Source organism: Larimichthys crocea, chromosome XVIII, assembly GCF_000972845.2.
Source record: "Larimichthys crocea isolate SSNF chromosome XVIII, L_crocea_2.0, whole genome shotgun sequence".
NCBI lineage: Eukaryota > Metazoa > Chordata > Actinopteri > Sciaenidae > Larimichthys > Larimichthys crocea.
The window spans coordinates 15,482,143-15,507,762 of NC_040028.1; the positions used below are offsets into that span (position 1 = coordinate 15,482,143).

Consider the following 25,620-nt stretch of genomic DNA (forward strand, 5'->3'; position numbering starts at 1 on the left):
AGAGCAACGTCAGGGCGGCTGAAACATCTCAGAAGTAGGAAGCAATCACCAGGAAAAAAAACAACCCTGCAGCCGAGCAAAGTGTTGTTGTTTCAATGTAAATCCATTAAGCCAAGACATGAAAGCTACGAGGAGGGCGATCTTATTGGTCGTCGGTGTTCTCGGGGACGTGCTGGTGAACACGATGCATATGTAATGTTGGTTATTTATGAAAGAGTCCACCTTTAGAGAAGTATCAAAGAGAAAACATCAGCAGGGCAGACTAAACGTTTATATAGAGATATGGGCTGTGCTTCCAGAGTATTCAGGAATTTATTATATGGAGGACAAAAAGTGTGTACAGCCATAACTGAATTATGGAATAAATACAGAAATATTGAAATTAATAAACACAAAACAAAATATAGATAGATGTACTGAAATAACAACAGAAATATACACCAACAATTAAAATAAATAAAACACACAAAGAAATAAAAACTATAATGCTGAAATAAATAATTAAATGCATTGATTGGAACCAATCCTGCTTCATAGCGAGGTCAGGGTTACTCCCAGACACAAAAACAAAGAAATGAATAAATGTATATATAAAAAAAAATAGTTCCAGATTAATTATAACATTTAGTCATTTAGGATTTTATTTATTTATTTATTTAATATTTCATTTAAGCTGGGATAGGCTCCAGCCCCACCATGACCCTAATGAGGATAAGCGGTTACAGATAATGGATCTTCTTTTAGAAATTAAATAGCTAATAATATCTAATAATTATTCATGAATAATTCATCCTCCATAATGAGAATATGCTCACTGGTTCCCAATGCCATATTAAACACACATGTTTAAATTAAGAGCATAAGGCACCCAATGAGGAAATCAGAGAATGAGTTAAGTAATTCAATTCTCATTTAATCTGGAAATAGTTTCTGGTTGATGACTGATGCATACCCAGTTTAGTATTTCATCAACTCCCCTTAACAAGGAAATGATAAACATAGAATAACTGAGTCATTGGACACGGCTCATCGAAAGTAAAACATCAGAGTAAGTTCGAAGCATTACTCCCAAAACATCAGAGAATAAAAGGTGCTTTTATCTGCGACCAAGCTGACGTCACCACTTTCTCTTTCTTCCCCTGCAACAACATTCCTCTGATAAAACTAACAGACACTTCAGTGCTTCTGTTCCCGGATTACTGCTGGCCTCAAACACTTCATCGGAATAGAGACACGAAACTGAACCTTTGTGAAAGCAAAGAATGAATATACAAGAACAGTGAAAAGTATTCTTGATACCTTTCCTGAGAACAAGGAACAACAACGAAACAGGATACCGTTAACGGCGTGCAACTGCATCACATCAAATCAGTGGATGTAATTGTGGGAGGCAGATCATCAGTTTCCACGAGGAAGGAAAAGGCAGAGCTGGTGTAATCAACAAGTAAAATAATAGAGTGGTACAAGAGCTAAAACTGGCCGTTTAATTACTTACTCCATGCCTCGAAAGCACAGATCAGTGTCCCACAGACAGCTTTGTGCTCCATTAACTCCATCACTGCAGTTTTAAATTTGCAGAAACAATGACCTGCTGCAATCAGAAGGAATTAAATAGCAAACATAATGGTTTATATCTTTTTATAACCAGGCCGAAGGGATTAAAAAGGTGAAAATCATGTTCAGACAGAACTGTGAGAGCTGCCGCTCAATTTTTTTTACACTTTAGTAGAAAGTTAAAGCCAGTGTTTACAGAACAAGATGTGGATCCTTTAACTTGAAACTGGACGAGAGGGGAAACATTATTATGTTTTGAATACCTTAAAATGAGCTTTTATCTACAGACACTACGGGTCCTCTTCAACAGAGGCTGCCATGATGAACCGCCATGTTTCTACAGTAGCCCAGAGAGGACAAACTAAACACTGGCACTGGTGTTCGATATTTTTTGCCTATTTTACACCATAGTTTCTTGTTTGTTGTTGAGGCGAAGTTTGCAATCACTAACTACACCGCTGGATGCCACCATCTCCTACATACTGGTCCTTTCAGCAGCTGTATCATTTATTGATGTATTAATTTTTTATTTTTGACTCGCTTGGTAACCTTTGACTGCCTATTATCAGTTTCAAATTGCTCTCTGACAGAAATGTGTTAAGCAAACATCCGCTGCACACATTCAATTATTGATTTGTAAGACCGCTAAATGCTGACAGAGGATTAATTGACCCCATCTGGATGATAAGACCATTCCCGAGCCAAGAGAAGCAACAATGCCCTTGACCTAATTCCCTGCTCTCAGCCGGATCCACTGTCACTCAGCTCTCTGCTGTGAATCTGATGAACCAGCGACGGGAAGGAGACATCACACACACACACACACACACACACACACACAGTAGTAAGTAAACACAAACAAGAAGGGCAAGACAAGCTGGTACGGAGCAGCAGAAGCCCTGCCAAGCTCGCCGATTCACAGATGAAGAGCGGTGATTGATTTCCAGCAGACACAGAGCTCACTGTCCCCCTCCCCTCAACCCCCCCTCACACACATCCTGACCCACAGAGGCTTTAACCCATGCAGCGCTTAGCGAGAGGCAAGATCCAGCCCTCCTACTGCCCTACATTTTATACTGTTAACACTGACGGATACATGATCACAACGCTGAAATGATGATGATGCTGTACTTGCTGTCAAATATGAAAGTCACAAGTAGCACTGCCAGTTTTGTATCAGTATGGAGGCGTTTCATTGGCAGAGGAGGTTGCACTTGACGCACCTGCACATATTCTAATATGTTAATCATTTATCCTGTATTTTGACATTTTAATAGTAGAAATCAAAGAAGGAATGCAGCATAATGTGCAAACATGTCAAAGAAATACTTAGAGGTATTTCTATAAGAGTAATAATGTGTTTTAGACATTTTACTGCATACACAGCATGTACTGTATGTGCTGCTCCAGTAATCGATCGGGTCAATCGATGGAAAATGAATCAACATCAATCGGAATACTTGTTCATCAAGCAAAAATGGAAAATACAAAAACAATGTGATTTGCATCTCATCACTACTTTTGTGATACAAAAGCAATTCGAGAAGGCTGACGGAGCAGAAAGCTACATCACAGCATCTGACATTGCACTGAAAAGGAGAGGGGATCTCAGTGAGCTGCTGTTTTATAAAGGTGGAACAATTAGCCGATTAATTGCCAATTATTTTCTTGATCGAGGAAAGTAATTTATCAAGGCAAAGTGCTAAACATTTAATGTGTGTCTGCTCCTCAAAATCTGAGAATTTAATGCTTTTTTCTGTATTTTAAAGAAAACTGAACATGTTTTGGACTGATGGAGAGAAAAAAAAGATGTTACTTTGGATTCTGGGTACTTACTAATATTTTATAGACCAAACAAATTGATTTTATTGGCTACAAAAATAACAGATAAACAGGGAGATCTATATTTTTGTCAATCTGAGTGAAGTGAAAAGCAAAATATGATACATATCGTGTCTGCACACACACACACAGATACACGCTCACACACCTTAAGTACTCTCGGTGTTGGCAACACACGCGACTCTCTCCGACTCAGCGCTCGCTCAGCCTCAGATGGCCCAATGGGCTCAGCTGCTCCCTTACAGATGTAGCCACTACAGTTCCTCTCTAAGACAGTGCGCAGCCCATCAAACACAACCGTGCTGGTGGTGCACCCCATTCCTTCAGGTCCAAACAGGCATCAGTCAGGAGAGTCTGCCAGTGACCCAGTTTCCTTGATCGTCCCCTGCTCCTCCTCCTCCCTGGTCCATGATCTAACTCTGACCCCAGCAAATCCACAGCTTCGGACCCGCAGAGAGAGAGAGAGCCGGTGTCCAGGCAAAAGGATTCAGAGTGGAGGAAAGGTGAAGAATGAATATATGAACACACACAGGGGAGAGTCTCACTGAAATTCCTGACTGCCCCAGCCTGTGCTCCTAGGAATACCTCATTCAGCAGACGAGATACAGTGAGTGAGTGAGCGAGCGAGCAGAGGACGAGGGATGGGGGGGGTGAAAGATGCTGTGTGAGCTCCGCTGCAGCTTCAACCAATGCTGAGCTTCGGTTTAACGCAATGCTTGCATGTGCATCTGTCTCACTTACCAAGTCCCTCGCTCACTACCCTCTCAACCAATATGTGCACTCTGAAATTCTTTTCATTTACACATTTGAATTATGTAGATCTCATTACGCGTGACATGGATTAATCCCTTTTTATTCGAGCCAGATGAATAATTGTGGAATGAGGGGGTTAAACTAAATGCAGTCTTATATCCAGAGGGAGAGTCTGATTCCATGGTCAGGCAAACAGCAATATGGCTGAATGCTTATTTAGTTCAGATAACCATGGGCCAATGGTGGAGCGAAAGGATGAATCATATTGAATGGGTGGAATATAATATGCAGCAGTCAGCAGCAGCAAAAAAAATACAATATGAATAGAAAAACCTGCTTGGACAAGACAGAGAACAGTCAGCATAAAACAAATGAAATCAAAAAAAGGATGTCAGATATTTACTGAAGTCCAAATCGAGTAGAAAACTCAGTGACCAGACTGAAAGACATAGAGACATAACAAGGATATGGGAGGATTTAAACCATTTAGGCCAAGACTTATTTTTTTCTATAAAAGATTAGCTGCTGCTTGATCACAAGCTCGCCATTCTGCCAAGTACACAGATACATTGAGAGACACAATTTGATCATACGCGAGCTTTGGAAATGCCAAAGAATGATTCATCCGTTAGCATGGCCTTTGATTTAAATGTCTCCGGACTGCAGTCAGGAAAACAAAAGATAAAAGCAAGAAAGCAGTGAATATGTTGTCAAAGCGGCTGGAAAATTCACTTTCCTGTCTCTGCGGTTTGTCTCTCTGTAGGACGTTATTACAATGTGTCTCACTTTCAGTTTGACTCTATAAAAACCAACAAACAAGTCCACCTGTCCATCCTGTCGTGGTTGCCCATGTTTCACCTTCTGATTATGAGGAAAAATGGGGCAAGATAAGAAAACAGGGAAGCGTACATCTTGGTTTATTTATCTCTGTGTCTTCCTTTCCTGCAGCTGCTAGTCGCACGCCCAAATACCCGTAAGACCTCAATGGGAATTGTCAAGAAAAATCCCTCCTTGTCTCGGTGGCACGCACATGCTGTAGCTACTGAAATACAGCGAGTGTCACTGACAGCAGCTGTGTTATCATCCACTGTGCTGAATTCTGTAATAAAAGCGTGCTGGCATCTCATTTGAGAGATCAACCGCGTGGGAAAGTTACATTCACGTAAGATGAATGTACGCAGACACGCACACATTAACACACACACACACACACGTGCACATCTGGAGAAAGTGAAGGGCCACTTACACCATGATGGTGCACTAAGCCATGCTGCTGTGTTAATATTTCAGTAGTGGTTGACACACTGAACTACATTTGAGCGTACGTTGAGCCTGAGCCTGTAGATGAGCGGATCCAGTAAGAGAGAGAAAGAAAGAGAGATACAGGAGGGAGGGAGGGAGGGACAAGACTTTGATTATGCTCATTGATCTGTTAGGAAATACGTCTCCTCTTTGGTTTATCCCTTTTCTCACGCCTCGGATCCAGTCTGCATCCCGCTGATGCCGCTAAGAGGGATTTTAGGCTTACTATATAGAATAACAAGAAGCAATCTGCTGTAAAAACTGGTAAAACTGCAAAGTCATAAATCCTCTTTTTGAGGTTATGCAGGCAAGAAGTGACACAGATTTTCTCGAACTTTCTTTTTTTGAACGTTGAATGCAGCTTGCTCTTTAGCAAAAAGGCTGTGCAAGCAGTACATTACACTTAGTTTGAATAATATGGACGGAAAAAATAGATATTCCCTCTTGATATATCCGTGTGAGCTGCAGGAAGTTTGGCTTTTAATAATATTTTTAAGTAAAAAAAGATGCTTTTCCTAAGACAAAAGTCCACAACCCGCTGGCGGTTTTTACTTAGTGGTTACCAACTTAAATATGAGCGAGACAAAAAAGGAGAGTGATGCACAACAAGCTGACATTGTTTGAAGTGTCACAGCTGGTGATCGTAAATCTTTTGCCCTGAGTTCTTCTTTCGCATGTGAGGACACGTCTGCAACAATGTAACAAGGCTCTGGCAATACTGCCGTGAACGTGTTGTATGGGATTTCCTAAACGTGGAAAACATTACGATTCAAGTTTTTCCAGCATCAGTTGCATAAGAAACCGGGTTGTTATTGTTTTTAGTATTTTGCCACTATTTGACAGATACAGTAGAGATAAGACAGGGAATACTGGGAGATATAGAGGAGCATGACAAGAGATATGACTTTTTTATTGTATGTAAAACATGTATCCCAGTTCAAGGGGGCTAATGTGAAGCTTTGCAGAAAAATAGTCCAAAGCAGACGAGGTGGTAAAGGGGCAGTTCTAACAAATACAAGACAAACAGGCTGAGCTAAAGATTCTCCTTGACAACCCAATGAAACTGTTTCCCTCAGAGGCAAATTTCTGATTCATGAATTTTAACTATGAATTAAATTGTTAGAAGAATGCCCACGAATGAAGATTTATGCAATAGCATAAGCAGCTCCAAAACACTCCAAAAAGCCTAATTCGGCTCAGCCTACATTTAAGTAGGCTGAGCTCACTGACAAGTTTGTGCATTCTGCAACCTGCTTAGCTCTCTGCACCTGTAAAACAACTCTCAACATATGTGGTGATAAATTATTAAGGTCAGACAGAGGATTTGCTGAGTCATTAGGTGTAGGAGAGTTTCTTTCTCTGCCCTTGTGTCAGGCAACAGACTGCAACAAGGCTCTTCACAACAAACGCTGCTAGGAAAGTAAAAATATCCTAGTTGATTGTGACACACACACACTGCCTCTGTCTAATCGATACAGTATATATTACTGTCTGCCTGAGTGCATCTACACTGTGCATGTCTGTAGCTGACAAATGAAGTGGTACTGTAGCCTCCAGCAGTACACAGTTGGACTGTGTCAGCCATACTAAATCTTAACTTGGAGCTCCAGGCAAGGCTACAGTGAGAATGGTAGGGGGTTTGGTGGGGGGGTTTAATAAAGTGTGCTGAGGCATAGTGTGGGTCTATCTGTGGATGTTCAAGTGTGAACATCCTCTGTGGGATGTGGAAGCTCTGGACGCACAGCTCTGCTCAAATCTGCAGCAGCTGCAGAGGAGATAAGAGTCGGTCTGAGACCTGGATTACCGCTGCTGCTGTTACAGCGAGGCTTCACTGTCTGAAGTGGGCTGCACATCATTGTATAGTGTTAAATATGACCACCATGATGCATTTTTTTAGTTTATATCTACAAATTAAACACTCACAAGAGTATAATGCACAAATTATAATATATCACAATATATAATTTATTTAATTAAGTTTATTTATTGAAGTTATTTACTCATTGAGGTTGAAAACCAGTTATATATCAAATTTTTTAAAAGTTTGTAATGTTGTTTTTTTGATGAAACTGAATCATCTGTAGACCATCTGTAGCTGCTGTCAGCAAATGCTAGCTCAGTTTGTTTGCCGACCTGCCTGCACTGTGAGCTCAGAGCACCGGGGGAGTGTTGGTGTTGTTTGTACCACAGGCGTTTTGGACCACCGGGAAGAAGAAGAAGAAGAAGAAGAGGAGGTTTTCAGGTCAGGGACGTGGAAAAATGCTGATGGAGGCCAGAGCCAGTGTCATGACTAGAGCTTGGTGAACGGGCAAGGTAACCGGACTCAGCAGCCTCTATGGACATAACGTCAGAGGCGAAAGGTACGACTGAGGACGCCAAGAAGAGAAAAAGAAAGAGTGTCGAAGCAAAAGGTCGTTGGGCGAGAGCTTGGTGAAATAAAAGGCTGAAAGACAGATGCCGAGCTGGGCTTCTTGCTGTTGGAAGTAATATTAGCTGGCAGCTGTGTCGGTATCAAAAAGTCAATTTCTCCTTAAGAGATCAGCTTTTCCAATAATTAGTAAATGCAGGTGGTTTTCTGACTGACGTAGTACGGTACATGTAGAACGGCAGCAATGTCAGATTACATGGTTTGATTTCAGTTCTCAGAAACCTCTTAAGCCCCTTTCAGACGTTCACCCTTTACATTAATCTGACACAGCAAGTCAAACAAACCTTTAGTCTTCTTCGCCTGGAGTCACCGGCCGTAACCCCCAAATAACACCACTTGTACTAATACGGCAATTTCAAGCTGTTAGCAGCAAGTGTTGGGTGGAGCCGATTTAACAACATCAAAGCCAGCACATGTGGAAGGAGAAGGGTCAAGTTGAGTTTCTTCTTTCACACTAAGGAGTGGACAATCCTGCACACAACAAAGACATAAATGTCCCTGCGTGGTTCAGAGGAGTAGAGGGGAGTTTAGGAGGAGCTGGCATCTCATCTGAGGATGAAGTTCAAGTCTACAGCTGGCCATGTTTTCCATGCCCAGGCTCTGCTGTGGGGCTCTGCATAGAAGAAGTGTGTGGGTTTGTCCAGAGAGAGGCCACAATGTGGTGGACCACAGTGACATCAGCCACATATCCAGCAGTACAGGGGCAGATAAAACAGGCTGGCTCTCAGCTGGAACTCTCCAGGGACTCAAAAAAGGAAGTGGCTGTTTCCTGCTGATCTGTGTGTCTCAACCCTGTCATAACAAAGCCGCCTCTCTCTGCCCACTGTCCTTCAAACTCGATCAAAACTCCCGATCACGAGAGAGTTTCGCGCCGACCTCCCGCGAAGGTCAACAGCACAAATGGAAGTTTTGTATTGAGGGCAAAGCCAAGAGGACTAAGTGCCGCTTCCGAGAGTGAAAATTCAAATGAGCTTCTCAAGGGTTTCAGATTGAGAGCTAGGTCACGTGGGTGGCTATCCTACAGTTAGACATATGGGTGGGCTACAAAAATAGCCCTGGAATTTCACTAAGGCAAAAGCTTTACATAGTAGATCGCAAGTTTACACTACAACCCCGAAATATCTGACGCATGACTCAACGGACGACAAAGGGGACTCGATTCATTGTCTGAATAGTCTATAGACGTCCACTGCGTACATTTTTACTTGCCATTGCAGGAAAATTACAGGCGAGCCAACACTGAACAGTGAAATTTCATTAATTTCTTTAAGTAATTAGGACTTTTATGTGCACATGGATTAAACTTTAGACTTTCTTTGACCTGGAGTTGACACCAGGTTATCCTGTCCCTCTTAAAATGGTGCAAACCAAATACAACAGGGGCCACATCCTCTTCCTTTTCTTGGTATTTTGGGATAGTTTATTTATCCCAGGAGTAGAAAATGACCCATTTTCCTGAGGGGTACCACTTCCTTTTCTTTGTAGTGGGGCCACCAGGCGCAGAATAAGTATATGTTGCACAATGGACACAGGCACAAATTAAAAGTATGGACACACACACACACATGCCATGCACTGTGTTTCCAGGCGATACGCAGCACGCTTTTGGATCAGTGATGAGGTTGCTGCAGTTTATCATTAATAGATGCTTCTAACCAAGCAGTGCCTGTCCACACGCTCTGCTGCAGCACCAGCAGAGATAGTCTGAAGTTGTGCCAAGCCCCGGGGGGGCCTGCAGTCGCCCTCTTCCCTCTGCCAACTGTGTTTTGGCTTCATTATACACAACACAGAGTAATATTTTTGCTTACGCAAGCTATCAGTGCATCACAACTGACCAACTTGTATATTTAAAATGACCTCTGGTAAATAAAATTGCCTGGAATCTAAGTTTAATAGTTTTTTTTAGGAAAGTGAGTGAAAAATTGCTGCACAGCACAGCACATTAAAAATAAAACCACAGCTATAGAAACACTGGATTTCTTGTCACATTTCAGCTGAAGGCAGAATGTGGCCGATCGTATACTGTTAACCCACATGTGTGTGCGCACACACAAACACACACAGAGCATTGTGAGGCTCTTCTCAGAGGTAAAAAGCACAAACACAACTGTATATGAGGTATGAATGCTGTTACTGCCACCTACAGGCACAGTATGATACTACACTAAATACATTTACACCACAAAGTAAGCAAGAGAGAGATAGAGATGTTTGATTGAATGATAGCAAACAAACGCACAACAAGAATAGTATGATGACAGGTTGTGACAAACCTCTCACTCAGCTTGCAGTGACGGTCGTCTCTCCAGTGTCCCACTGCGTGATATAACTGTATAGAAACAGAGCAACGCTTTCCTCCCTCCACTCAGATTAACTGTTGGTATAATGCAGCCATTGTTTGTCACATGTGTGTCATATCTAGCAGCTCAACAATCATTCCCAACACTTGGCTCTCGCCATACAGGAAAAAGAGGTGACTGGTGACAAACTGGCAGCGGATTGTACGGAAAAGAGAGCGTTACAAGAAGCCTCCAAACAGGATTTCACAGCTCTATAAACTCCAATCACAAACAGAGGCAGAGCTGCTTCGTACCAAGGCCACTGGTACGAATAATTAGGTAATTAGTTTATGTTAATGCTCATTCAGTACAAGGCAGGAAACCAAAGCATCCAGGTCAGGTTTTTGCACAAACATTTAAACTCGATGATAGGCTGTCATCACTTATCGTGGTGTGCGATCTGGTCATGCAACCCCTCGACAGCTCAGTGGCCAGTGCCCAGGTGTTAGGAAGATTTTGGGGAGTGCTGTCATCATGGTCAGGCTCTGACACGCAGAAAGGAAGTGGTGAGCTGAGAAATCCTAAAACAAGCCCATACAGGCCCGACATGACGCCGTTGCAAGGCGAAACGGCTACACTCTGTCAGTCCAACATAGTTTTAAAAGGGAGTAACTGAACCGCTCGCTTACAACAATGTAATGAAACATTTTCATTTCATAGATTCTGTTGATTCAAAATATTGATTCACAGCATGTTGCTAATGAGTCCATGTACCATGACGTGCCTTACATATGAAACCTGATATGGTTTACTTACTGAAATATAAGAATATTTGGAATCTGATATCTAAATCCATCCATACTGGTAATTAGAGACTATGTTTGAGATAATAAATGACTCAGCAAAGTTCTTATCAATCATTAACAGCTAGATTACACAACAAGTATGACTACTTCATGAAAAATAAAAATAATTAAGCACCAGCAGTCAATCATTAATCCAAGTGGAGACAGAGTACATACAAAGATTTATATACTCAGCAAAGCCTGACTGAGCAGATTAAGTGGCAGCTTCCTCACTGAAGTTGTCGCACAGGTGCATGATACTGTATCCACATACAGCAGAGGGTGTCAAATGATGGAAGAAAATGAGAGTAGTACGAAGTTATTGTCATCTAATGTAGGCCATTGTGGGAGGGAGGTGTATGACACAGTCTGAGATGCAGCGAAGGGGGGAGGATAATCTTTACAGCCTCTTATTTGTGAAACAGCATGAGACAGGATTGAATGTGAAAGTGGAACCAAAGAAGAACAGGGTGAGACATAAGAGGAGCACAATTTAACAGACATAAATAGGTAATTATAGCAGGTCGGTAATGTATTCTTCAATACATATTAATGCCACGCAATCCACACTTTTTTCTCTGGTTTCGGTAGCGACTTGAAGATGAGGTGTGGCGAAGAGACGGGGTGGGGATAATGGAGAGGAGGTGGCGGGGGGTTGCAGGAGTTTGGGAACCTTTAAGGATCAGCTAATCTCGGTTGGGTCTTTGTTTGTAATCGGCGTAAATCCTCTTGAGCCTGGTTCAGTGAGTGCGGCTGACAATCGAGGGAAACAGAGGATGGAGGAGGAGATGAATGCGTGTCCGTGCACCTGCGACACGCAGTGGATTTCACTGTAACATTGTATCCCACAGCTCCCCAAGGGAGACCACAGACTGCTACAAAGAGCTGTCGGCTACGAATGGCAACTGCAATGGGGGTATAAACATGAACATGAATATTTTGTATCATCATTGTATATGAAGTTCATATTTTACTGCTGGACTTTGGTGGATTAGACAAAAATAACCATTCCTATCTGGTTAGTTTTCCATAAACTGCGTCTCATTTATTCTCCAGATATATAAAAATTGCAATACGAAATTGCATATAGGGTTTTATTCATGTCTCACGCTTCTTTTGGATGTTGTTTTAAGTTTAAAACTACACGTGCATTTTATTTTCTAGTTACATGAATACATTTTAACCGTTCGCCGTACATAGTGGCGTGACCTTAGTCGCTATTATGAAAATAAATCCAGGAACGGCACACCGCCTTCTTCCTGTTGCAGCTTCAGCTCGCTGGCACTGCCTAAGCTAACCAAACTGTGCCTCTGCACCCCCCCTTTCAGAAGTTCCCACCCTTCCTGACAGAGGAAACACATGTTATAAGGATACATCCCTGTTTTAGAATAGCTTGACTGGGACTGTCAATATAGAACTGCGTGTTTTGTCTTATGGGCGCTTTTTTATGTTAGGAACAGCCCGAGGCGTCTCAGTCTGTGTGCAGCAAAACTCTCGCATGACAAAGAAATCTCATTATTTGCTGCTGATCCCGTCTCTGTTGTTGGCATTTTGGGGAGATTTAACCAGCCTTACAGATCAGGTTAATACCACAATAAGCAGTGTGGCTGCTATAGCAACTAAGACGGATTTGATATATTTAAGTCTCAAGTGAGTCAATCCACAAAAGCACTAGTCAAGAAACGGAAAATTGGGTAATAGCTGCAAAATCATGAGTCCATTAATCCGACTCCAAAACAGTCCAAGGCGTTTGTTCGAGTCATGTAAGACTTCAGGGTGATAATGTTGGAGGAGTTAAAAATAAGTGCGCAGCACAACAAACATAAACAGCTCTGGCACATTTGGGAAAACACTGAAGTTATCTCAGCTAATCAGAAGGGTGTAGCGAATTCAACACACCGCTCCGTGAGTTGGGGGATGGTGTCGTTGGCACTCAGTGGATACACTAAAAGGAGATTAAGTCAAGTCAGGGATACTGAGCTGTTTATCTGCACAGCCGTATGCACGGTGAAGAACAGAGATGTGATACTGCATGTTTATAACAGTTCAACAAGCATGCACCAGGCACGTCCTGCAACATAACTTGTGGCTGAATGTTAACAGTGCACTGTCAAGTGTCCAGGATCACTTTGTTCCCCTCTCCATCACAATCTAGTGTGACTAAGAGCAAGCGTTCAGGCACACAGCCACGCCGCTGCTCCTCCATAAACAACACACAGCTAACTTTATTTATCCATCCAGGCAACGGACACTGACACAGCATCGTGCACGCTCAGTGCAATTCTGCCTCCTCATGCTAAGTCCCTGGAAAACAAACAGGGAGCAAACAAAAGCAAAGCGTCAAGGAGAGCTCGGCCTCCACTGTATGCACAGGCTATGAAAGAAAAACCAAACGCTGATTATCCGGGAGTCACATGATTTCCTACTGTGTATGACTTTCATTTATGTTTTCAAGCTATTGTACAGTTTCCCTCCCTCTCATATTTCTGAATGTCAGCTAATATAACAGCAGACGAAGGAATTTTTATAAATAAAGGCCCCGAATCTTATTGAATTTGTCACTTTAAACAGAACTCATTTGTTTATTGTGGGCAGAGACTGCACAATGGGCTTGTTTCAGCATTCAAAGAAGAAGAAGAAGAAAAAAAAGAGCTCGGGGATTCATGTCAATTTTTCTTGAATGGGCAACTACAGCAACTCATCGAGATTCCTTATGCATCGGACAGCTTGTCTAAACTTTTTATTAGTGCTTAGCATTCAGAGGATGTCTCCTCCAGTGATACAGTATGTTGAGCTGAGTGTTCAAGATTTACTAGTAACTAGCATGTCATAAAAATTATTTATTTCTAAACACTGAGCTCTGGCTCAGCTGTCCCAAAGACAGATTTTTATATTTAATCTAATTATCTAATATTTTACAGTAAAAGCAAAAGCCTCAAGATTTATCCGAATGATTCCCGACCTCTAGTTTGGAACTGAACTACCAAAGTGTATATAAAACTAGCTCCAACTCCATCAGTTACAACAATAAAATGCAACATATGCAATGCAACAATCCAACAATTTGATATATGGTAATGCAGCAGTCACAGGGGACACTTTTCTGCAAAATAAGTACTTCTACTTTTGGTTGGTTGGTAGCCGATAAAACTGTAGTTTTACTTCAAGGTCCAGTGTGTAGAATTCAGTTTCATCTAGTGGTGTATAATCGCTGCATTGCAATCTCCTCACATCACCCTCACACTTGAAAGGCCCTGTGTTTCAACACGGCGGCCTCCATGGAAGGAGGACCCGCTCCCTCTGTAGATATAAAAGGAGAATTTTTAGGTAACAAAAATAAAAAAAGATTCTTATTTTCAGGTGATGCATGGTGAGATGCAAACCCTGGACCATAATCACCCAGCTCTCAGTCGGCCTCCTGTAGGTTGTGCTCCTCCCCCTCCTCTCCTCTCCGGCCTACAGTGTGTCAGAGTGAGGAATGCCAGCTATGCAGTCGTCCTGGTGAAAAGTCATTAGAGTTTATCCCCTCTGGCTGCGGCAGGTCCCATCCACATACTGCACAGCGCACAAAGCCATAAGAATAAAGGCTGAGAACTGCATAGATTATAGACTGTGTTTAATTAAACTAACAGCATGCAGTGTGGGAAAGAGGCGGGCCTCTGACTTCTATCTATTTACCTACATAAGGATGCATTTCCCCGCCTCTGCTTTGGTGCCTTGGGTGGATTCAAATATCTGCGCTAGACTTCCAGGGAAATCCCAGATGAACAATGACAATGTCAACTTTCATCTCTGATAGCAGTCAGACAGCAACACGGAGCAGGAATTTCCCCAAACACTTCACAGCAACCCTTCATCCTCGACACAAAACAAATAAACACAGTCATTTCTACTCCATCTAATATTTGCCTTTCCTGTGCCTCGAGAGATACTTGAATTGTAAATGTTAAAACTGTCAGATTCTTTATAGAGGCTCTAAATCTCAATACAGGAAACTAGCTTTTGTTATGGGCTAATTGTATGCTGCTAATCCATCCCTCTGTGTTACACCACATCCGACAGCCACTGATCCTGGAGTGATCTGCGTGGCGAGTGTGAATGAGAGGTCAGTGACCACAACCAAGCAATGTCAGAGCAGCCAGAGGGAGAGTTCAAAGCAGATTAACCCAGTGAGAATGGGCTAAATCCTGGGAGTCGCATCAGTGACAGAGAAGAGTAAAACAAACAGGTGTAAACACACAAGAAGTGTCGTGTTTTATTATAAATAGCTATGCTATAATTTTGATATGCTAGACTGCATTAATATTGATAATAATTGTATTGATAATATGCATTTATAATGAGTTTATATTGATGTAAAGTGTACCATGTTTACCATCTTAGTTTCACTGGGCTTAACTCTTAACTAGATTTAAAGGCCCAGTGTGTAGGATTTAGTAGTAGTGTAATTGTGGATTGCAACCTCCTTGTTTCACCCTAGTCTTTCAGTTTGTCCGTTCTGTGTTGGTTCAACAAAGCACATTCTCGTCTTCCATCTCTGCCATATTCTGTCCCCTGAATCTTGTGCTCTGGACCTTTAAAGACACTGAATCAATTGAAATCGAGTGCAACGACACAAGACAAAGCAGAAAAGCAGTTGTAAGTAGTTGCATAATACTAGAGGATGCTGCCAGCATGGATAAAAATAACACAAGTTAATCAAGCGTTCAAAGTTCTGGAGTGTAGCACACATCAAAGATTTAAGTCAACTCCTCTCTAAAGAGGAAACCCCTACCCAGAGGAAGGGGCAAATCCTTTAATTGGCAGTGATTCAAAATGGCGAAAAATGCCATCCACTGGGTGGAAAAAATAATGACAAGGTAAAGAGTGTTAGAACACAGCGAACCCTCCAATCTCATCTGTCATGGTAACAGCCGTGTTCCCACAATTACAAGTTAATGGTCAGTTTCGGCGAAGGATGGGAAGGAAACGTTACTTTTATAGACAAATCAAGGAGGTTCGGAGAGAAAATGCACCTCACAAGGACTTAAAAGGCAATGTGCTAGTCATTAATTTGCTCTTTCTAGACATTTACCCATCAGCCAACATTGGCGTGTTGTACAACCTCCAGTCGGGGGTGTTGTAGTGCTTTTCAGGGCTTAATCTAATGGGCTTAATCTGTCGGCTGGTGGACGTGCACAACAATGATTTTGCCTTTGGAGTTTAAGGCTTGACCTGTTTCCCCCCGTTGGCTACTACTCTGGCCTCTCACAAAACAAATTAATCAGCAGTGGCAGACAGAACAGTATCCACCTACACTCAATATACTTCATTCACTTGCTCGTGTGTGGGCTGAGCCATGTAAAGACCTGTTTGTAGTGGCACCATTCATATGACTGTTAGAAGCAGCTGCTGTTGAAGCAGCTCAGGGCTAATGAACACTCAGCCATGTAAGCCTGCACGTCCTCACAAGGCTCTGATGTAGGGGAGGCCATTAAAGACATGGCAAAGAACTAGAACTATAAACTGCGTCTAGATTTCAAAGATTTTTTTTTTGCATCCAGTTACACATTTGATTAACCCCGCTCAACCAGGATAAACAAGTTTAACACGTACGTGGATATGATATTTCCAACAGATAGCTGCATTCTCTTGGGCACTGCACAAACAGCTCTCTAGGTTTCCGCCAGATTCAGTGGCCCAAAGTTCACCCAAATTGAACTTTCATCCCAAATGTGCTGACCCCCACCAAACATTCTCAAACATGGCAGAAAATATGGGAGAGGACGGGGATGTGAGGTTAGAAAATGAACACTGTAACATACTCTGATCAGTCATAACATTATGGTCATCTGCCTAATACCCTTCAGGTCTTTTGCCGCCAAAACAGCTCTGACCTATCGGGGTATGGACTCCGCTACACCGCTTGAGGTGTGTTGTGGTATCTGACACCAGGACATTAGTAGCAGAAGTCCTGTAAGTTGCGAGGTGGGGCCTCCATGGATCTGATTTGTTTGTCCAGAACATCCCAAAGATGCTCAATTGGATTGGGATCTGGGGAATTTGGAGGCCAAGTCAACACCTTGAACTCGTTGTTGTGTTCTTCAAACAATTCCTGAACCATTTTTGTGTTGTAGCAAGGCACATTATCCTGCCGAAAGAGTTGGTATATTCCATATTTTTGACATTGTAGTTAACTCACCAAAGTTATAAATTCATCCTGAGGGAAACAGGAATGTTTGTACCAAACTTCAATGTAACTTCTCCAATAACTGTTGAGATATTTCATTCTGGACCAATTGATAGATCAAAAATTGAAGACACCCAGACAAACACTCCTTTTCGGGCTGGATTCTACACTCTGCATAAAAGATATCCAAGATATGTGTTACAGTTTTTGTGCAACATGTAAACTGCTATCTCAATTACCTTCATTCAAATCTTTATTAGATCATACCATGATGCCAGAGTTGTTATCTGTTTACAGAGGAAGGAAAACTGGATTAACCAGATTACAATCATCGAGAAAAGGAGGGCCGAAGGAGCTGTGATTCAGTACGTCCTCTACAGCTGCACTTAGGTGTGTGCCCTGTGCCGGGCTCAAAAATAGCAACCTTAATGGCCCCGAGGATGGAAGCAAAGCAATACTCCACTTGATTGCTAAGCTGTTGATGATAATGTGCTGTAGTCATGGCTCCACTGCAGGATGTATGCATGGAGAGGGAGAGCTTAGAGGAAGCCTGATTCAGATCGATGTATCACATGAAGTAAATGCATGAAGGAGGGATTTAGATTAGTTTTCTGGAACATCGACCACCCAGCAGCTCGATCCTTTCTTTCACACTATTCTCCATTTGGATGGATAAGAGAATGTGAAAGCTAAACAAACTGTCAGAGTCGCAGAGGTAGCGTTCCAACCTTCATAACAAACCTCACCTCAGCAACAAGCCTTGACTGGAGACATGTTCATGAAAGAAGCTGCATCATCGCCTTATGAAATACAAATAGTAAATTCCTGTTGGATTACAGGAATTTATGTTATGAGGACGCAAGTGTAAAACAAGTCCCGGAGTGTCATACACTTGCAGGAAACACCCACTGACCAGGCTCTTCAGCAGGCTGCCTCTCTGTCATGGTAACCTCTCCTGTGCTCCAAAACAGCTCTGCTCTATCAGGAAGAACACTCAGGCAGAGTGGGCGGTTTAACATGGAGCCCTGCCTTAAACTTCTGGTCAGACCAAATACAGCCACAGGAAACCTGCTCTATCTAGGAAAAGACAGGCCTCTGTTCTCCCACAAGAAGATGAAGGACAGGAAGGCATGGGTACTTCCTGTTCAGGCAGGCAGGATGGAACGATTGTGGAAACTTTAGCTCACGGTGGCAATGAGCTTTCTTCAATCAAATGTACAAGAGCTCACGTTGTTCATGTATACTGCCACCCGAGCATAGCTGGATGAGACAATTATGTAACAACCATGAAATCAGTACATAGACATGGATCCCTGGATGCAACCACTAAATTAAAGATCAATGGATTGCAGAGTGATTTTTGATGGGAAAAGGTAGTTGAAAAGTTCCCCTATTTCCCACGCTGAGCCAGGAAACTTTTAAACAATCTTGCGACGTGACCACAAACCAAATGTTAGGATCCTGTCTTGGCTCAAAATTTTATATTTTGACATGTGGTTAAAATAGATTCTGACACAATGAGGCATTTGTAAAAAAAAAACAAAAAAAAAAAAAAACAGCTATCCTAAAAGAGATAAGCCAAGCTTAGTTCACATCCATGATATTAATAATCAGTTTTTATTTGCACTGGAACAAATTCTTGTCTGTCTGGCCACTGGATCATTTGAGTTGGCTTTACTACTGCAGTATTTAGTGATGTGCACTAAACCAGGGCCCGGATTTCAGTTTTTATGAAGTGCTCTATTTGAGTGTGCCTGAAAGAGCACACTATATACTATTCACAGCGCTTATTATTATTATTCTTATGCTCTTTTTTGTCGCACATACACAAAAAAGGTATCAAAACGTGTGGCTTGACCGGGAATCGTCTGCTATGACTTTTCTAAGCATTTCGCCAAACGGTTTGCCTAAAAATCACCAAAAACCACGCCAAAAAAAGTGAATGGGTGTGTATTAGTAGAATGTTTGCGAGCTACAGTTGGTGACATCATCACTAGAGTGGGGAGGGAGAGAAAAAACTGTCAAAAAATTCATTTATAAACTGCTCTCGAGGCCACAAATTTCACTCTACAGAAATAATTTATACATAGAAACGTAGGAGAATTTGTGGTGGTCGCAGTGATAACACTGCTGAAGCTGTCACACTTATGGTTTTGGCGTGGGACACAAAGATGCGCCAGCAACACCCATCGACAGCCTCATAGACTGCCATGTTAAAAAGGCGGGAAAATTTCTGGAGGAAAGCAGAAGTAACGTTAGTTTGAATCGCTCTAAAGGTCACATTCCTTTATTTTATCAACACATATACCTATGTAGACGTTCAGGAATAGCTCAAGATGCTAATAGTGAAGCCGGTTCAATGATTGGAAATACAATTTGGCCAGAAATCCTTCCTGTTCAAGGGGTACTTTCAGCGTTTTTTCTGTCTCTTTCTCTCAGCGGTGTCAAATGTCACAGGAGCAGCTGCGGTTGATTGCTCTGCTCTGATTGGTAGGCTCCACCTGGCCCCTCTCTCTCTCTCACTCTCTCTCTCTCACACACACACACACACACACACACACACACACACAACAAACGTTTTTCAAAATAAGAGTCCCTTTAAAATAAAATACTTTGTAAAACTCTCTCCTTAAAAGACACAAGACCACACAAGCATGCACACACACACACACACAGACAAGACAAACGTCTTTCAAAATAAGAGTCCCTTCAAAATAAGAGCCCATTAAAAAGGCAATGATGATACAGCTTGTTGTATTAACACACTCAAAATTTCTTTAAAAATGTTTCTAGTTTATCTTGTCCTTCCGTGTGCTCAGTTGAGGAATTCTCACAAGTTACTCACTCCAACTGCAAGAGCCCTGCAAGAGTGGCAAATCTGGTTTAGATTATAATCGCAACTGCCAGAAGCCATGCCCAAATCCATGCAGGCAAATTTTATAGTGAGTTTGATGGGTGTGTTTTATTTCTCTCTATTTCTTGAAGCCTTCGTTCCACAAGCAATGCATCACTGCTTATATCTGGGTCTTGTGGAGTTTAAATGTTTCCATTCCAGTTACTGTAAGTAGCCTTCACACATTAAGAGCGTTAACGTGGAAACGTTTACAGACTATAGTGCATGATTGCTAAACTATATAACAGCTGACAGGTGGAAAAGCAGTGGACCTTTTCCTTCTTGTGTCATGTGTCTCTAGATGCCAAGAGGGGCACTGTAGCCAAGTTACCCCATCCACCTGTCAGCTGGTATACAGTTTATCTGTCAGTATAATGCAATGTAATTCAACTGTAGCCTTCAAAATGACCATAAAGTTGACTCAACACCTTTTCAACACAAACAGATCATTATAACGTTCATGAAGAAAGGATTTACTGCAGGACTGTTAGCATGAGTTTCAGCTTTAGCAGTAATAAACTGGCAATTGAGTGTGCATAGCTCACTAATCTGGAAAATTTATTTCAGGGGCAAATTTGCCAACAAGTTAGGGCTACTGGTTATTATGTAACATCATCATGACTTTATGTTCTGAAATATGAGAAAGCTTAATTTATACATATTAAAAACACACACAGGTGTTGGAAAGTTTGACATGTTTTGATGGGATTTTGTGCCTAATGGTATCAAGGTTTTGGGCTTGGTCCCATCTACAGCACAAGAGAGGGGGAGCCTTTAATGGGTGCATTGGTTACTAGAGCAGGCTCATGTATTATTGACCCATGCAGAGAACTCATCTGCTCTCCCATCTCCACCGCCCCCTGGGTTTGTTCTTGTAGAGAGCCATTTACCGTCACAGTAACAAAAGGCAGCTTATGCATCCTTTTAGTCTGCCACTATCAGGCCTTATAGTGACAGACAGACAGATTGATGGATAGACAGACAGACAGACAGACAGACAGACAGACAGAGGAATACAGAGGGAGGTCAAGCTGCTTAGGCCTCACACACAGCCCTGTAATCTTCTGACTAGCTCGATCCTGCAGCATATGTAACAGCTACCAGCATCTGCTCCAAACACACAGCACAGAAGTTTGGATAAATAACTCTCTCACCTAATCTCAGCTCTACAAGGTGGATCTGGAAATCTGCTACACACATATTTGGTTAGAGTCATGACTAATAACTCCGGCTTCACTACATGAAGAGACATGAATCTAACTCCATCAAAGAAGCAACATGTTCAGTCAGAGATAAAGCTGGGGAGTGTGTCAGGGACTTTAAACAATGAATAGAGTACACACCCACCTGAGGTATTCTTAGGATTCCCACATCTTTGGAAAGTGTACCAGATGAGGTGTGTAGGTGAGATGGGACGGACGATGAGAGTTTTGTTATTTCTCATGTGAAGCTGAAGGAGAGGCTACAGTTTGTGCAGTGACCTCACCTAATGTGGCAGTACATCTTCTACGCATTGCAACAAGACCTCACCACTGCCGATGTTTGACTTGAGTAAACACACACAGGCTATACAATATAGCCGAGAAGTGGTGCGGGTAAGAAGACGGAGTAGAGGTTGCAAGAAGGGAAATGGGGCGATTATATGCATCAAGAGATGATGAGTGAATGTAGAATACATGTTTAATTGGGCGAAACCACAAAGTCAGAGAAACGCTGCGAACCTGCCAAAGAGATTAAGAGGCATCTAAATTGTCCATCCGGCCATTTTGACAAGCGCAAAGACTCTCAGGAGGCGCAGGAAAGCTCGTCAGAGAAATTTCCCCCACAGCGTTTAATGGCTAACAACAGGGCTAAACAACAACATGTGTGCTCTGTTGAGAGTTAGTCAATATTTTAATGTTCTTTTCTGCAGAAACCTTCACTTTCCCCCTTCTGCTTTCACAGTGAGTCAGTTGTGCGTGTACTGGTCATGGGCGGCTAATAGCATCACTCCTACATAATGACACCCATCTGGCGTACAGCTCCCTCGGGTCAGGCACATAGCAGGAACACTGAGGATTTGAGTATGTCACCATTAGGTGGCAGGCAGTTAGGACTATTGATTACAATTACACAACTTCGCCCCCCAGCTGCTTCATACACTGTACACGCTGACTAAACATTTCCAACTGCCATTGATTTGTTATACACTCAACAGCAGATACATTAATGACATCTACATGCTGTTGAGTGGCGTAGATGGTTAAACAAAAGTCCAAATACTCCAGGATCTCTCTTCTAAATCCTCACAAAGCAAAGTTGGAGAGGCAATGTGCTGAAGTCGTATCAAAGTGCATCACCAGCACTTACAAATTCAAAGCTGGTGACAGCCATCATGGAGCTAATAGTGTTCTCAGCATGCCTGAAGTGTGGAGAAACAGAAGGATGACTCAGCTGAGGGCTCTGGCCTATTACAAGTCTCTCTGCACTGCACTCCAACAATAAACAAAGAGGCTTTGGCCAGCGTGTGCCTTCACGAAAATGCACAAATTGTTGGGAGAGGCACAGAGCAGCACAGTGCACTTGACTCCAAAACAGATTTGGGAAGCTGCTGTGTGGCCATTAGATAGTTTGTATATTATATCCTAGCTTAAGTAATGTGTTTTGGGGCGTTTAAAAAGGACTGGAAAAAAATGTATGTTTCAAGCTGAAACAACAATCAGAATGGGTGACAACAGCTACAATCCCCTCTTTATGTCCCTGGAACAGATCCCTTTATTCCTGCTGTGGTATTTACATGTTTCATGGAGGAATTAATTACAATTTGCGTGGACAGCCGTCCCGTGTACGGTCACATTCTCGGCCCACTGAAAAGCTTCAGCAAACACTTGAATTCAACAACGCAGCCATATGTTGGTGCCCGCCTAACCAGAGCCAGAAGGTTATTAGAATCATGGAACGGGCCTACCGGGTACAGACTCTGGACCCCTGAACAAGAAGTTCTGCATGAAGTGAGTGAGAGTCAGTGTTAACATTTCACCTTGGAAAGCATATCAAAGAGAGCCACTACAAAAAGATACAAAACGACTACAAAAACCCACAATGTGACCTCACAGAGGTGACAGGTGGTGTTTTACATTTCTGTTTCCAGAATCCCATTTTCCCATTATCCATGGCTCTGGGCTATTTTGAGTTACAAATAGAAACTATTTATCAATATTATTCATATATAAATATTTAAAGCTGCTTATTTGGTGTTCATTTATTGCTGAATTAACAATGTAACTATAAATAATGTATAGTTTACCATTGCCAAGAACCAGGGCTTTAAATGTTAGTCATTAAAGTGCTCCTGTCTGGTCTCATCCAAGTTTCTAACCCCCGTCCCTGCACGTATATGCCCATAATAAACTGTTGGATGCCATCTGGTATAAACACAACGACTCTCTCCAAGTCATTTCCTCCTTAAACATGTTGATTTCCCAACAATCATACTACATTTCTGCTCTCCTCCTTCAGGCGTCTCTGGCAGTGCACTAGTATAAGAATGAATAAATAATTCGAAGGTGTGGTTGGATGTCTGGGATCCTGACTCAGGATTCCATTTCCCTGACAGAGAGCCTGGACGGTGTCCGTTTCTGTTACCTAGCAACTTCTTCCAGGAAAGCTGGAACAATCGGACGGAGCACCAAACACCCAACTCACTTCGGACACAAAACAAAAGGGCCGACTCCTTTTTCCTCCTGAGCTCTGAAGGAAAACTGATACCATGGAGGTGTACAGGTCCTCGTCACCCAGATGTTCTAAAGTGGATGGTCAAATTCAGCATTATGTCACTGTCACTGGACACTTTATATGTGTCTGAAGCATGAAATCGAACCCACATGCTTTCTCTTGTGAGGAGGTATTATGTCATCCTGGTACATCCCTATGAAACTGATGCCCTCACTGACACCAAGTACAAAACACCTTGATCTACTATAGCACTGATTCTTTACAGACTCTCGAGGAAATAAGACACATGGAACAAATGGGCCTGAAAGTGAAATTATTCAATAACATATCATAAAGTGGAGGTAACATATGATTAAATATAACAAGACTTGTATTGTGTTGTGCTGGAGATGCGACCGGTCGATTCTCATTTTATCTCTGTTCACACAAACATAAACTCATTCTCTCTCTTCCTCACATTTGTAGGTCAGGGTCACTCACTCCATACTTCTCCTATGAAGCACACATGTGCTTCCACCCAGCTGATCCAAAGTCAGGATTTTAAAGAACTTTGTGGCAGTTTATCAGTGCTCACAAGGGCATTCCGAGCAAAAGATAGCTGCATGCAAATGTCAGTAGTTTTTGCAAACTCACTCCTTCCTGTCTCTATCTCTTCGTCACAGACACACACGGCATCATTCATTCACTCCAAATCACTCTCTCCCACTCTCTCAGGGTCACGCACTAATAATATGTCGTGTAGTTTTTCACCCACATGTGCTCCCACTCAGCTGATCTAAAGACAGCTGACTTTTTTCTGTGCGTAAAAGCTGGAGATTCCCAGCTCCACAAAGGTTCAAACAGACATGATGACACCGAACGAGGTGGTATTAAGTAGGAAGAAGAGGAGGGGGAAAAGGAGAAGTAGGGGGGAGTTTAGGTGTGTACTTACAACCAGCACGGACGTCCTCACCACCTCAGAGACACTTTGCCTGAGTTCAGCCGCCGTGCCAGGTTTACCCAAACCCCGCGTAAATCTCCTGGTCTCCGGATGCGCTGGAGTAGCCATCGTTGCCCACCTCTTTGCATTAATAACCGTTCAATCCACGACTTATATCAGCGAAATTCTAGAGGGAAATCATCGCCAGTTTATCCGTTTCTCCGATCCCCACTAGTGCGCACCACGAGTTTGAAGTTGGCTCATGTTGTCGTGGTGTGGCTGCTGATTCACTCCCACCTCTCGGTCTCATACATTTCGCTTTCAAAAAGTCAACGTGCGTCGCATTATTCCGGCGCTCTGCCTTCTTCCATCCGATTTATTGTTGTCATAATAAAGTATCCTCTTGAGAAGTGTCTCATTGGCCGTCCAGCGCCAGACAGGAGGTGTATAATCTGGTTGCCTCCTCGGCGCACTCCGCCCCTTACCGGTTTAAGGCCTGCCCACTCATGGCTGAGTGTGAGCTGCTGCTCGGCCTGGACTTTGGACAGCCAGGCATCTGTAGTATGAATGACTGAATAAATACTGCCACAAAAAGAACAGCTCTGGAGAACATGTGTTACTACATTTGTCCCAAGTGGCATCTGAATAAATTGTTTGTACATAACAACCAGTTAAAGCTCCAGTGTGTAGGATTTGGGGGAATTTATTGGCCAAATATGGACTATTTGGAATAATATATCATGAGTGTATAATGACCTGAAGATAAGAATCGTTGTGTTTTTGTTACCCTACAATGAGCCATTTATATCTAGAGGGAGCGGGTCCTCTACTACAGAGTCTGCCATGTTTCTACAGTAGCCCAGAACAGACAAACCAGCTCAAGATGGGGCCTTTCATGTTTTTTCACGATTTTCATACCCAC

At 42.5% G+C, this 25,620-nt stretch overlaps 1 protein-coding gene across 9 annotated transcripts in view; it reads right to left on the minus strand.

Moving 5' to 3' along the window:
* Positions 1 to 25,171, minus strand: part of LOC104922681 (dedicator of cytokinesis protein 9) — a 74,418-nt gene extending 49,247 nt beyond the window's left edge. For 8 of the 9 annotated variants that reach the window (XM_019274196.2, XM_019274194.2, XM_027290945.1 and 5 more), the window contains exon 1: positions 24,711 to 25,170. In XM_019274196.2, coding sequence (XP_019129741.2) covers positions 24,711 to 24,827 — 117 coding nt within the window. In that variant the 5' untranslated portion in view covers positions 24,828 to 25,170. Of the gene's footprint in view, positions 1 to 24,710 lie in introns of all 9 variants that reach the window. The other variant, XM_027290940.1, reaches the window with a different exon arrangement.
* Between the last annotated feature and the right edge of the window lie 449 nt (positions 25,172 to 25,620).